This window comes from Cryptomeria japonica, chromosome 1, assembly GCF_030272615.1.
Source record: "Cryptomeria japonica chromosome 1, Sugi_1.0, whole genome shotgun sequence".
In the NCBI taxonomy this organism is placed as follows: domain Eukaryota; kingdom Viridiplantae; phylum Streptophyta; class Pinopsida; order Cupressales; family Cupressaceae; genus Cryptomeria; species Cryptomeria japonica.
The window spans coordinates 525,357,353-525,373,531 of NC_081405.1; the positions used below are offsets into that span (position 1 = coordinate 525,357,353).

The following is a 16,179-nucleotide window of genomic DNA, read 5'->3' on the forward strand; positions in this document are numbered from 1 at the left end:
GATAGAGGGAGGGAGGCATTTGTAGAGATAGAGTGGGGAGACGAAGATATAGGTGCAGATGAAGATAGGGTGAGATAAGAATATGAAGACAAATAGATAAAGAGATGGAGAGATGGATATAGAGAGGTGCGATGATATATGGATAGAGATATAAGGATATATCTAGAGAGAGGAGAGTGGAAGAGAGACATAGAGATTTATGTATACAAAGAGAAGTAGAGAGACAATGTAATAGCCCGCCAAGAAACCCTAACGGATATAACTACAAACACTCGAAAAGAGTGCAAAATATATATTTTTAAGTTAATTAGAACACACTAATGTAAAAGATATACATTGCAATTAAAGTTGCACATGCGGAAGACTTAACACAAACTCCTAAAGGGTTTCCCAACGTGAATTACTTAATTACTAATCTTTCCTTAAGGTCAATTAATCTATTCAAGATATACATTTAACCATTAAGAACTTAACTATACAAATCAATGGTTGTTTATATTTTGAACGAGATAACAACAACATTACTATACTTCATTAATATTTACACATCCGATTACATTACATCAATGATTTAATTAAAGATAGAATTTCCTAACATCTAACTCACATCATAGTACATTTCTTTACATTGCAACGATACTCAGTAGTACAATAGCACTTATACATCAAGTCACATATAAATACATTATGATTGCAACAAATTACAACTGTCACAAAGGCATACATACAACAAATGATACAACCAACCACATAAGGGTCCAAGAGATACAAAATTGATCTAAGGAAACAAGATGATCCAACTGGTACAACGAAATGAAATGAATCCAAGAGAAACATCTGGAAGACCTACGAAGCTAATCCATCGTAAGAAGGTACAGACAAAATACCCAATGGAAAGTGGCACTACCACCCGACCATGTGGCCCAAAAAGGAACCACCCCTCTGTGCTAGGAGATAGTACTAAGGCCCTCAAGCAAGCCACAACAAAGCATCACATGGTCTCACATAAACATCGAGAACTCATGCAAGACATAAGCATACAAATATGACTCACAAGAGTGCTCCAAGTAAAGCCAACACATGACTACACACTAGTGAACATAAGGGAAGAGTGTCATCACATAGTTGGTATGGGTTATCCTGGTAGGCCTCCATAGGCCCCAGCCCCCCTCCTGGGTTATCCTGGTAGCCTCTCTCAAACCTCTGATCCACACCCATGACTTATGAAGACCCAACAAACCTTTCATGAAGACAAGGTAGTTGGTTTGTCATTCCAGGCCTTCCCACTACATCCTGAGGTTGTACTAGCACTCAACCATGAGCGGGGTATAATTAATCTTGATTAATATTTGAAACTCAAACCCAGTTAATTAATTTAGTTTCACTTATTTAAAACAACTTTTGATGGATTATCCGGCTAACCTCTTTGGGCGCAGCCCCCACTCGAAAGCCACTCTTCCTTATGACACTACACAACTTCCAAAGAACCCCAAGGCAAAACACAAAAGCCAACTAACATAAGGAGTTCAAAAAGCAAAATTAAAGGACAACTTGATTAAACAAACCTTCTACCAAGGTTAAACCAATTGGAGGTGTGAAACGAAAAACTGGTCTATTCACAAAACAAGACCACAACCAAACTAAAGCAAGTACGACCACAACCAAAACTTTACCAAATCCACTTGCACGAAAAACTTACATTCAACAACATGCCATCATGACATGAAAAATGACTTACAAATCAGCACCAAAAATCTACCTAGCAGAGTAAAAACTCAAACAAATACACTTGCACTTTAAACCCATCCATGTTAAGGGATCATAACAATTACTCCAAATATAATTAAAAACTAACATTCTCTAGTTGCAGCTATTTCAATAATTAACTCTTTCACTTAAGAAAATCCACATTAGGGAATAACACATCAAAAGGGTCCAAGTAAACATACACCCCAAATGAACTTGCTCAAAATTATAAATATTAATAAAATTAGTGGTCTTCCACTTTTATTGAAAAAAAAATTCTAATAATGAAAATAACCATTAAATACATTGGAGAATTAAAAGAATTATTTAAATCAAAATAAATCTTTTCAGTTAAAAGTCATATCGACTAAACATTATTGAGGGTTATACATATAGCCTTGTTTTCACAAAAATCATTTATAATTATATCCAATTAAATTTAACATTTCCTTCATATTCCAAATTCAAAATACATAATATAAACACACACACACACACACACACACATAATTCTAAACTGATATTTTTTTTTTAATCGAATTTCCTCTAACACCATATTCCAATAAAAAAAATTACAAATTACACACACACACACACACACACACACACACACACACACACACACACACACACACACACATATATATATATATGTATCATACATACATACATACATATATGTGTGTGTGTGTGTGTGTGTGTGTGTGTGTGTGTGTGTGTTTTACCCACAAATCAAACTGCATAGGAATCAACATGTATCATGGTTTGGCGAGGAGGGTTTACTGCCCCTCTCACCCCCCACCCCCCCAACCACTACGTGGTGGTGTGGGATTCTCCCCCCCCACCCCCATGGTTGTGGTGAGGAGGCACTACATCCTGGTGTCTCTCCCCACCACGGTGGGTCAAGAGGTATATATATTATACCCACAAATCAAACTGCATAGGAATCAACATGTATCGTGGTTTGGCGAGGAGGGTTTACTACCCCCACCACCCTCCACCACCCTCCCCCTCCCAACCACTACGTGGTGGTGTGGGGTTCTCCCCCCCACTCCCATGGTTGTGGTGAGGAGGCATTACATCTTGGTGTCTCTCCCCACCACAGTGGGTCAAGAGGCACCACAATGTGATGCCTTCTCCCCACGTCGTGGGGCTAGGGGATAGAAAGAGGGAAAGATAGAGGTAGAGAAGAAGATACAGATGGAAATGGAGATGGAGATGGAATGTAAAGGATAGATAGAGATAGAAGAGACAAATATATAGAGGGAGAGAGAGGGAGAGAATGAAAGAGGGAGAGGTAGAAAGATAAAGATAAAGAGAAGAAGTGATATATAAAGGTATAGAGGGAGAGATATATGGGAAGGGAGATGAAAATATAATGAATTCCATGTCCAATGAGCCCATGATTCCAAAAAGGCAAAGAAACCCATATCCCCATAAACTTGCATATCAAGACATGATTAGTAAGGTAGTTGACATCCTCCTCCATAGAGTTCGGTTGAATCATGAGCACAAGCCTAATGTCACTCCTTGCAAGGTAGCAATTCACCTTTGAAACCCAAGACCCCCCATCATGTGATGAATTTTCTCCAATTACTACACTATTCATACCATTGGCAATATTTTCATGCTTGATCGAAGAAGAAATTCCCCCCATTGTTGCATCTCTAAAAGGTAAATTCTACTTAAAACTAGAGCCTCCAACCAAGGCCATGCATAAAAACAAGAGATTAAGAAAAACACAAAAAAATCACCAAATCCAACCCCAACAAACACCAACCCTATCACCAACACCCCACAAAACCTTCACCCTAGCAACAAAGGCAAGCCACAAACACCACCAACATTAGCCATGCCACCAGCAAAAACAAGCCCAGGAAGCCCACACTACCCTCTACACAACCAAAGAACTTTTGCATGTACTAGCAACCGCTTCCCTCACCTTGGCAAACCAAAGACCCCCTTTACATGTCCCTGCAGAATCTCCAAACTTCAAAAAAATGGTACAAGGGCACCCAAGCCCTACCATAAGTCATCTACCATAACCCGACCATACGATTCATGTTATTAAGTTTAAATGTGAATATTGGTTTTATATATTATAAGTATTCTTATTATTACACTAAATTATTAAATATATATTTGTTATTTAATTATACATTTATTTTATGTATAAAAATATCTATTACAATTACATTTATTATTTTATAAATATGATATAAAAACAATTACAATAATGACACTTTCTATTCCAAACACAATAACAATTTGGTTAAAATTCCAAAATACCATTAATAAAAAACCAAATAGAAAAACTAATCCCATGACAATATATTTGAATGGCATGAAATATTTTTTTGAAAGGGCAAATTGGAAGAAGAAAAAATAAGATGTAGATCTCAAGGGGTGAAGAAATTAAATATCTATGGTGAGGAGAGTGGTACACATGTGAACAATCATCTGTGGTCTATCATGATAGACATTTCATGGATTAATGCAATGGAATTAAAGAGCGCTTTGAAACTTTATTAGTTATATATTTCTTTTTATTAGACTTGAAACATGATCTTTAGACATGTATTAAAAGTCACTTCTCAAAACTTCATAAACTCTTATAATATAATTTGATTTTCTCTCACACTAGAAGAGACTAAAAAATTATACTTAGACAAGGTTTATTACATATGTCACATCTCTACACTATAATATAACCGCTCTATATATGTTGCAATTGCATTAAAAATGAACAAACAAACAAATCATAAATAAAATCTCTTGCTATTATAAGATGATCTCTAAATTACAAAATATTCAAAATGTTATCTTCTACGAAACAATAAAATAACATTTTTGTTATCATTCAAGCCATGTGTTTTTGCAGTCAACTAAACAAATGAAATATATCCAACAAAAGATAAAAGAACATTACAAAATCAATAAAAATCGTGAAAATCAATCAAACTTTCTATTAGAAACTTTCAAACTAGATGTCAAAGAACTTCGAAAATGTCACCTCAATAACCTATAAAAGACCAAAAAAACTAAGGGACCCAACTAATAATGATGACCTATTTTACAAACAAGCACAAAAATGAGACCTAAAAAACTGAAACTATATTAACAACTAAAAAATAACTAACAAATCTTGAAAATCATACCTACAAAAACTCCAAATATGAAAAAAATATTGCTACAAGTACTACAAAGAATTTAATAACTTCACTTACCAACTCAACTCCACAGCCATCAAATGAACAGAGGATAATAAGTTATAAGCCACTTATTTCGTTGGTTGGGATAAGTATTTTTATCCCTCAATTTTCAACATTTATTATGCATGGTAGAAATAACACATTTAATAGGAAAAACAGCCACTCCCTTACTCAATACTTCATGATATGGAAAAAATAAAAACACAATGTTAGACAACATATTTATTAGACTGAGGGTCGTAACCTACAAGAGAGAAACATCTAATGTTGTGATTAAAAGAAAGTGCAAGAAAAATTATTTAATGCCAACCTTTATTTTATAAATGTAAAGACATCAAAATGTTAAAATATATATTAATGTAAATAAATGAAACTATTAAAAAGTAATATGAGCATATAATGTTTACTAACAAAACAAAAGAACTACCAAAATAATGAATAATGATACTATTAAAAATAAAAGTAAAATAAATAAAATAGCTCTCACAGACATTTCTTCATAATTTTATATAAATGCATATAAGATATCTATACAAGTATCACGAAATGGAAGTAAACTATGTTTAATAATCTAAAAAATAAAAAAATAAAAGATGCAAACTATAAAGAATTTATGGCATTTCCAAACAGATTTAAACACCCATCATTAAAAATATATGCAGACAGACCAAACATACCAAATTCTGACTGAGATCTACTGAAGTAAAAATCATCTCATGATTAATTGTGGGGTGTCAAACTATTGGGCTCTTAGTGAATTGATTTCTACATATTCTTTTGGGCTCTTGTGAATTGATTTCTACATATTCCTTTAACCGTCTCTAACCAGCTAGAATAAACTCAAATTATTGAAATATTCCCCGCTTACAATAAACCAGACAATTATGATCCGGAATGGAGCTGCAGACGATGCATCAACACAGAATTGATGAAACAATTGATTTTTTTTTATTTTGAACTTCTAAGAAATAATTGAATATTATTGCACCCGGCAGCATCTAGTGCAGAATATGACTTGGCCATTGGCAGGAATTCAAAAAAGTATAAACACTCCTTAAAAGTCACCTTTTTAAGGACTGCACTCATTCTTCAATATCTTCATCTTCAGGCACACCACGCAAATATAGTACATTGTTGCACCTACATTCAAAACAAGATTTGGGGAGTGAATCAGATACAATATAGTAAATACATTATATTATAGTTTAAACTTTATACAAATGCTAAAAGGTATAGCCACTACAAGAATGATCAAGAACATTACTAACAGTTACATTCAGAAGATGCATCAAGAACAAGATGAAAAGAAAACAACGCTGTTCAGCAAGAACAATAAGCCTTTCTATTAATGACCCATAATCTTGTAACAAGAGTTTGGTTCTTTTTGTTACTACTCTGTGATTCTTGAAATCAAGCTCAGTGCATGTAAGATTTGTTGCTGCAAATGAGAATATCTGCCACTTTTCCAACTAATTAAACTGTGTAAGTATATTTAAGGGACAGCTTTCAGTGACACTTAGCATTTCCAACGATTGTGTATTTTTTTGGACAGCGCCCCAAATCTTCCATTGATTCTCAACTTACGTGATCCTTTAAAACCATCTATACAGTGATAGTTGACTCGTCTTTACTCTGCAACAAGTATATGAATATGATGTTATCATATTGCTACTACATCCTTCATGACTAATTAGTAATATCATATTACAATATGATGTTTGCTGTTTTGCTGTTACTCAGCTATTTATTTGCTGACCTTTTGCTGTAACAGAGTTTTGGGAACCTAATAAAACCTATTTACCCTTTAATAAAAAACACTATCATAATTAAATGATTGCCTATATCATATTACAATATGATGTTTTCTGTTTAGCTGTTAATCAGCTATTTTTCTGCTGACCTTTTGCTGTAACAGAGTTTTGGAAGCCTGTTAAAACCTATTTACCCTTAATCAAAAAAACATCATATTAAAATGATTGCCTGATTACACCTCATACTTACATTTGAACTCAGCTGACCCCAACTGACTACTGACAAAAGGCTAAACAATTTTCCTTGCAAATACCTATTCCATATATCTATATTTTTCCCTATTAGAACCTATAAGGAGTTTAGGGATGCATAATGACAGTGACCTACCGAAACAATCTCCATACCTTTGATTCATCATTAAATACAAAATATCATATTCGTATAATCATTTGCACTTATTCCTGATGAATGTGAAAACAATTGCCATTTGATTGATAGTTCTGTGAATGAAAAAGATATATACAATAAAAATCCTATCTTGTATTTTATCCAATTTTAGCTTGAATAAATTCAGTTTAGTACCTTAAATAAAAGCATATAGAAAGAAAATTCAAGCCAGAGGGAAAAAACAACTACATATGTATTAAAGCCATCTTACCTGAATCCAGAAAACAAACTAAAAATCAAAAAAGGGTATTTCAGACCAGATTGAACAAAAACCAAAGGAACAAGTCAGAGAAAAAAATTTATATACTGGTTAAATTAGTGAGCAGGCCAAGCTCAAAAGAACTCTATAATGAAAGTATTATTTTACAGGAAATGCCTGCATCTTGGAGATCTACTTTTGCAGAAGACTGCATAACCCACATTTACCTGATTAAAACTTCTCCAAGGTTGCCTTTGAACTGCCCATTATCATACTCCTCAGTGCTAGCTAACTGAATAAACACCAAAAATATTCATCTAGAAGAATGGTCACACTCAAAATACCAAATGCTAATCCAATAAACAGATATTCAGTGAAACAGAAAGATGAGTATAATGCCTGCAGATTCATATAGGAATCAACTGACACCAAATAACCTATATGCATGCTTATGAGACAGCCATGTCAGTATATAACGATGTATGGTTTTATTATAGAATTTTCACAAATCATGTTTGAAATTTAATGACGTTAAAAATTTACCTTTGTACTCCATGCCCCATTTTAATTTCACAATAACAGGTTTTCCGGTCAGATTATTTTAAAATGGCTTTGGGTTCACTGGTACAGTCTGCCAAAAACAAAACTATATCAGCAAATAAACTGCCACTAAAAAGAATTTTAAGAAACTAAATAATAACTAACAGAAAAAGATACTGTGAATGTCAGAATCTAGACTTAAGATTTTCTTTCAATATCTATGCTTTGGTTTGATATGCAGTACATGTTCCAGCGGGAGCAGTCTAACATTCATATCAAAAACATCCAACCAAAAATCCATCTTCACAAGAAAACAAATATGGAAGAATAAATTGCAACAACTATGTAATATATCAATGTCATATACAATAGAGCTCTTAGAAACATCAACCAAGATATTCACATGTACCATCAAACAAGAAGAAAACAAGTTGAACACTTCTGACAATAACTGTTCTTTTTACAAATATAAATTATAAATCAATGGCTAGTCAGCAGCTGCTTCTTGTTCAAGTCACTTTCGAACACAAAATAGGTCATGCATTGCCGTTAACCTCCATGTAGATGTTTGAAATCTCATAAAATACATTGGATGGTGCATCAAAGGCCGTTTAATCGATGTGCTCTTTGAATTGGATAATTTTCCATTTTACTATATACATGAATTTTATTTATATGTATATAAGTACACCTGAACTGCGACCTACATGCTTCATCTCATTGCCATCCCACCAAAAAAAGCAGGTACCCTGAAAACTCTTTCCATGGAGTTTTTTATGAAGCCCACATCAGCCAATAAATCTCGCATTTAACTGAGGTCTGAACCAAACGGGTATGGGAACTAATACATCTATGTAGCTTTTCTCCAAGCCAAAAAGCATTAAAACCTTGAGGTGAACACTGATGACTCTAGTGCCACCCCCAATCACCTTTTTCACTTATGTGGAAGGCATCTCCAACAAGATCTCCAAGATACTTAAGAAACGCATTAGGGATCTTTTCATTCTCACATGATTGTTGAAAATATGATCCCTCTCGTAAAGGATCAAAGATGATCACTTCTCCATTATGGAATCTATAAAATAAAATGCTCTAGTGGTTCCCCTTACATTGAAGAAACAAGTTGGCCCATACTTACCAAGATAAATGAGCATAGTAAAGACATCTTTCTTGAATGGGCATATAAATCAGCCCTTGTTGAGCGCTATACATTGTCTTGATTTAACTTCCATGGGTTAAATTGTTATTGAACAAGGCCCACAAATCACCAAATTTATTTACGATCACACGAGAGTGTTGAGTATGATGTGCACCTTCATAAAGGGCAAGAAACTTCGATCAAAGGTGACAAAGTTTGCTACCCACTTCCTTGCATTGCAAACTATTCACAGAAAATGAATTTGAAACAAATGCTCACTTCAAACGAGTGGATTGAGTCTATCTCTGCCAATCATTTAGATGGCAAGACCGTGGAAGACTATGTATTTGATGAAAGTTTTTTGGGCAGGGGCACACTGGATTATCGAGCTTGTAGTGTCTCTTATCAGACTAGTTGATGGGGATAGATTCCTCATGGGTTATTTGTATGAAGCCATGAATACGGTTAAGGAAGAAATCACAAGAAAGTTGTACAATGAAAAGGAGATGCACGTCAATATGCAAGATCATTGATGATAGATGGTATCAACTGATACATTCTGTTAAAACTTGAACCAGAATATAGAAAACTGAAACAAGATACACAGAATTTATCCTGGGAAAACCCAGCCCAGAAAAATAATATCTTTATTGAGTTCTCTAAAACAAATACAAGAATTATTGATGACTTAAATCGACACTCAATAAGCTTGAGATACTTCCTTTACAGATACAACTTCTAGACTGTAGAAACAGAATAGTGACAGCCTCTCGAAACTCACAGGACTGAGTACAAAAAATGTGATTCTCATAACAAGTAATAAAGATACCACTCTCAGATCAATATTCACAATATAAAGACTCAAGAAGAGTTACTGATTTTTCACAAGAGTCTCTGATATTTTCTATTTACTGATATACTGAATATAATATCTTTCTTCGATGATATATATGTCGACCTACGATCCGTAATAATGTCTCTTATAAGAGGTGAAAGAATCACCGGTGCAAAGTCTCATCGCATACCCCATAAATCGACCATTACTCTTCACGAAGGGAAAAACATGAGCCACGCATAATGAGCAGTTACACCATCGACAAGAGGGGAAGGCAACGGACAAAATCCACACGGAATAGGAACGGATGCCAACGCAATATAACTCCACATCGGATAGAAACAGCTGCCAACACAGGACACAAACACAAACGGCAACCACTAATACAAAGATGAAGAAGATGCCTTGAGAGGTTTCGCACATAAGAAATCGGAGCTTGAACGGAAGACAGATAGAAGAACTCTCTTGCAGCTACAGGAACTTCAACACTCCCTCTTAGCAAGAGAGAGTTCTTCAATATGTTATCACATGACAAGTGCACAAAGATGCAATCAGAAGAATGTCAATTAAAAAAAAACTCATCACAGATTTTCTCAAATAAAAAATGTTATCTCAGCATAACAATATTCACCATAGCTACTTCTAGAGGGTGAATCAGAAAACAGAAAATAAAGTCATAGAGTCACACACATGACTTCAACCATGGCTACTCCCAGAGGGTGGATCCACCATAGCTACTCCCAGAGGGTGGAACAAGGGATTACCACGAACTTCTCTCACAGAGAAGAACTCATTAACAAGGGATTGCACCTCAAACTTCTCCCTCACAGAGGAACTCATTAACCAAAAGATGTGGCTTCCTCTGAAGCTGAAAGAATCAGACTCCCTCTGAAGCTGAAAGTCAAGCTCCCTCTAAAGCTGAAGTGAGGCTCCCTCTGAATAGTAATTCCTCCTCTTCAAGAAAATGTTTACAGTGACCAACTCAATCTCATGGCAACCATCATCAAGGTCTTCCTTCATTGAATGCAATCTCTCATCATCCTTTTATAATTTTGCTCAGCAAAGGAATTTCCATTCACTTGGATTGATCACACCGAAGCACCTAGTGATGATCTGATGGTTGTGTGGCCTTTGGCCCTCACCATCACTCATCATCTATCCACAATATCTGCCCCATGCATAGTTTAAGCATCATCTGAAGAACCATCGTTAATACCATCCACAGCAAAGTGATGGACCAACCACATAAATGCGACAAAAATCCACCTGTAGTAGGGTGTGCCAGAATGCTAAGCTGTAGTGCCCATCCTAGGACAAAAGCACATGATCTACCTTCAAGCGGTTAGGCTCTATAGGAGGAACCCGCTCTGATACCATGTTGAGACATGGACCAGCTAGGACTCGAACCTAGAGGCTAGGACCTTCCATACGCTGCTGGAGTGATCTACCACTGAGCTACTGGCCCCTCTTGGACCAGTCCATCGTCGGTCTGGGTGTGGCTTATTTCCAACACCAACACCCCCCTTAAGCCACACCTCTCGTGTGCTTGGGGCTCCTAGCCTGGACCTGGCTCTGATACCATGTTAAAACTTGAACCAGAATATAGAAAACTGAAACAAGATACACAGAATTTATGCTGGGAAAACCCTCCACTTGAGGGTGAAAAACCCAGCCCACAAAAATAATATCTTTATTGAGTTCTCTAAAACAAATACAAGAATTATTGATGACTTCAATCGATACTCAATAAGCTTGAGATACTTCCTTTACAGATACAACTTCTAGACTGTAGAAACAGAATAGTGACAGCCTCTCGAAACTCACAGGACTGAGTACAAAAAATGTGATTCTCATAACAAGTAATAACGATACCACTCTCAGATCAATATTCACAATATAAAGACTCAAGAAGAGTTACTGATTTTTCACAAGAATCTCTGATATTTTCTATATACTGAGATACTGAATATAATATCTTTCTCTGATGATATATATGTCGACCTATGATCCGTAATAATATGTCTCTTATAAGAGGTGAAAGAATCACTGGTGCAAAGTCTCATCGCATACCCCATAAGTCGACCATTACTCTTCACGAAGGGAAAAACATGAGCCACGCATAATAAGCGGTTACACCACCGACAAGAGGGGAAGGCAACAGATGAAATCTACACGGAATAGGAACGGATGCCAATGCAATATAACTACACATCGGATAGAAACAGCTGCCAACGCAGGACACAAACACAAACGGCAACCACTAATACAAAGATGAAGAAGATGCCTTGAGAAGTTTCGCACATAAGAAATCGGAGCTTGAACGGAACACGGATAGAAGAACTCTCTTGCAGCTACAGGAACTTCAACACATTCCTCCTTCAATGTCACTGTCTCAATCTAATAATGTTTTTTTATAGTACCTCATTTCAAGACAATGTAAAGTTGATCAAGAGCCTCCTCAAATGCATCAAGAGAATTTTTCCAAGTTTAGCAGATTTGCAAGCAGCTATGGCAAAGTTTCCCACAAACAAAAAAGCATAGGAATTTTCCTTCAATATTTCCATTGTAGAAAGCAAGACCGCCTTCAAACCAAGTAATTGCTAAAAAAAATTGAATTTTTCTCTATATTGTGCATGCATACATTACAAGTATTAACTAAATTGTATGCAATAGAATATTGATAAAATTTGTGTTTTTCCAACACAATGAGTGGATTTTTTTCAATAGGAAGCCAACAACATTTGATGGATCGCAAAGCATATTTTAAGCAACCATGTAGTCCACCCACTTGTAAGCATACTTGAACTCTATTTGTACTTGTAGTAATACATATGCTCCAAGAAACAACTGTTTGACTCTGCAGTGGATGAATGATTTGGTGTTTATTCACCACAACCTGTCTTTGGCTCAAACAAATTTGAGGATGGAAAAATCTGCAATCCTAATTCTAATTTCGAATTTGTAATACTAGTTATTTTGTATAGTCCCTAACTTATGCATTCAATTTAATTACATCGGGGGGCATCAAAGAGGATAAGCCAATTGATCTTGACAAGATCCATTCAGACTACGAATGGATTGCAAATGTTGTGAAGCCACTTTTTGATGATTAAGACCTAACAATCTTGAAGGATATATATATATTCAAAGAGAGCTCTATCAATTTAGGAGCACGAATGATGGAGCATCAACTTCATATTCCCTTGGATCATACCAGCACCCCATTGGGTTCCTCCCTATTTTGTTAGTTTGCACTTATAGGTTAACCATGTATTATATATTTTGTAATTTTGTAATTGGTTCCAAATTCTAGGTTCGAACTTTAAGGTCAAACTATGTATGAAGTAATGTACTATGCTGTTTAATCAGCAATACAGTAACCTCAATTAAATAGAAAATCCATAAATCATAGTGTACACTCTCATTTTATTCTATTTTCTATCCCTATGGTCTTTATTGGCATATCAAAAAAAAAAAAAGATCTCTTTTTTTTGAATTTTTCTGCATATTTTAAATTTGACTTAATCCTGATAATGGATTGCAGATTGTGATGCAAAATGTTGATGTAAACAAAACATACACATTTTTTCCAGAATCTCTTACTATCATTCTTATGGACTGCAAAAACTTAACGGACACTATAGCATTAAGCAAGTCCAGAGCCAAGCTAAAACAGCCATTGTTACCCTTGCTTATCTCTTTTGGCTGTTCATATGAGAAATTGCTTTTCTTTTCTTTTCAAAGTTATCTATTTAATATTTTATCTACAATGCATCAAGTTTTGGGGACAAAGAATACAGGCACATGTTAATGGGATGGCTAGAAAGACCACCTAATTTTTTTAGGAGAGTACAAGGAATGTTTCTTCGTTTTATAAAAAATGGATTTGCATTAAAAGATGTAAAAAGAGGAATGTGACCAACTATGAAGAGACATCCTCAGGCCATCCCTAGCATTAATTGGATATAGCATATAAGAGGATGTTCCCTAAATATGAGGGGCATGCAAACTGAATCGCCATCACCATGGACACATGTAAATCTGGGTTTTGGGAGGCTGTGTCAAGTGCTATAACTGTAGGTGAAACATGGGCATTTCCCACTCCCCAAGCCTTAGTTTAGATGAAATCTAAATAGACACAAAACAAAAGTCATATGACATGATAATAATAATTAAAACAATAAAACATTACGGGCCGGTACCTATCCTAAATAAACTTCTGCTGCCTTGAATTTCTCTTCTCCTTCAGCTGATTATTTAAGAATCTGCTGAAATGAGCAACTTAGTGACTTTTAGGTCTTATATTAGGGTGAGAGCCCCCATGTTTTTTTATTCCCTTTTCTTTCCTTTTTTGTGTTGGTCTCTCGAGTTGAATGATACCATAAAGGACACCTAGGCCTTTTTGAGATGGTTGAGATTGTTAATTTTGTAACATTGGTCGTGCTATTTCATGATTCCGATGTATTAATCTGATTACATATTAACATATATACTAATAGATTAACTATTAGTATATACGTTAATAAATGATGAATAAAACAAGATTAAAATATTGCATTTAACCAATGGTCACACTGTTCATGTTATCGGGTTGTTAGTGATTCTTAACAAATCGCACTCCTTTCGATCGGGTAAGTAAATGATGGTAGTTAACGTGCTGTGGTGAGAGGTATATAGGGAAGAGATGTGTCTTCCCACGTGCGAAGACATATCTCTTCACTACGTAACCCCTCATCCACTTATATAACATGCAAACATTGAGAAGGATGAACACACTAAAATCGATAAGTGTTGTGCTTCCTTCAAATCACACTTTAGCAAATAAAATACAACTTTCAGATCATATCAGATATTGCAGATCGTATATTGTAGATTGTGCCACATACATATTGCATATCGTAGCACATACATATAGCAGATTGTGAGATATATAATAAGCACAGAATCTACATACAGTAGGTTATAATATTCGGTGAATACTAAGGTCACACAGCAGATTGGTGACATATACAACAAGCAGTTTGAATTATCCAAATCTGATCAAAACTTAACATGGTATTAGAGCGAAGTTAAGGAAGACCATATTAAAATTCTGTAATGATCTCATAGTCTTTCACCCGGCTCTTCTAGATCACATTCCTATAATCCTAATGGCAACCCGAGTTAGGTTTGAAGACCGATTAGATGGAGCATCAAATTTTGTATCTTGGAAATTCAGGATCATGCTTGTTTTGAAAGAAAATAAAATTGACTCACATGTCAAAGGTGAAATTCCTGAACCCTCTGATGATACAAAGAAAATTCAATGGAGCAAGGACAGTGAGAAGGCTCTTAAGATAATTGTGGATTCAGTGAGAGACCACATTGTGCCAGTTATTTCTAAATATGAGACGGCCTTTCAGATGTTCAAAGCACTAGCTGACATTTATGAAATCAACAACACTAGCAGGGCTCTCACCCTAAAGAATCAACTACACCATATAAAGATGAATAAAGGAGAAACAGTTACATCCTACTTCTTGAGGGTCACTGAGCTTAGGGATCAACTATCCACTATTGGACATCTAGTAGACAACAAAGAACTTGCTATGATGGCCCTAAATGGACTTCCTACCTCATGGGAATCGTTCATTCAAGGAATCAGTGCTCTTTCTAAATTTCCTAAGTTTGATAGATTGAAAACCAATTGCATTCAAGAGGAATCTCGGCTTGTCACAAGAGGAATAAAACAAAACAATGGTAATGATAACATTCAAGTTCTAAACTCTAATTCCCACAAGAAAGGAAAGAAGAAGAACCTTAAGAGAAAGAGGAACAACAGCTCAAATGGAAAGAGGTCTTCAAAGAAGTAGAGATACATCTCTGAAGTACAATGTTTCAGATGTGACCAATATGGGCACTATGCAATGAAGTGCCCAGACAGGATTAAGCAACAAGCTTCAATGGCAGAAATTAAGAAAGGGAGTGATTCCGAGAAGCTAGTTTTCTATTCATCCCTCTCTAGACAAGTCACCTCTAGTTCCAACACATGGGTGATTGACAGCGTAGCATCTTGACACATCACTGGATTTCGTGAGCACCTAGATACACTCGTGGAAAATTCAAATGAAGAAGTGATAATTGGTGATGACTCAAATTATCTAGTTATGGGAATAGGAACTTGCAATATCAACCTAAAGACAGGCATATCCCTACAGCTGACTGGAGTTCTATTTGTACCTGGTATAAAGAGAAACCTTGTCTCAATTTCTGCACTTGAAGATAAGGGTTACAGATTGACCTTTATGGAAGGAAAGGTACTTGCTTGGCC

At 35.5% G+C, this 16,179-nt stretch overlaps 1 protein-coding gene across 2 annotated transcripts in view; it reads right to left on the bottom strand.

The window, feature by feature from the left end:
* Window positions 1-5,656: 5,656 nt before the first annotated feature.
* Window positions 5,657-16,179, bottom strand: part of LOC131060122 (probable small nuclear ribonucleoprotein F) — a 78,933-nt gene continuing 68,410 nt past the window's right edge. The window contains exons 3-6 of one of the 2 annotated variants that reach the window (XM_057993241.1): window positions 7,900-7,977; window positions 7,756-7,793; window positions 7,584-7,648; window positions 5,657-6,098 (exon numbers count right to left, since the gene is read on the bottom strand). In XM_057993241.1, coding sequence (XP_057849224.1) covers window positions 6,041-6,098; window positions 7,584-7,648; window positions 7,756-7,793; window positions 7,900-7,912 — 174 coding nt within the window. In that variant the 5' untranslated portion in view covers window positions 7,913-7,977 and the 3' untranslated portion in view covers window positions 5,657-6,040. Of the gene's footprint in view, window positions 6,099-7,583; window positions 7,649-7,755; window positions 7,794-7,899; window positions 7,988-16,179 lie in introns of both variants that reach the window. The other variant, XM_057993236.1, reaches the window with a different exon arrangement.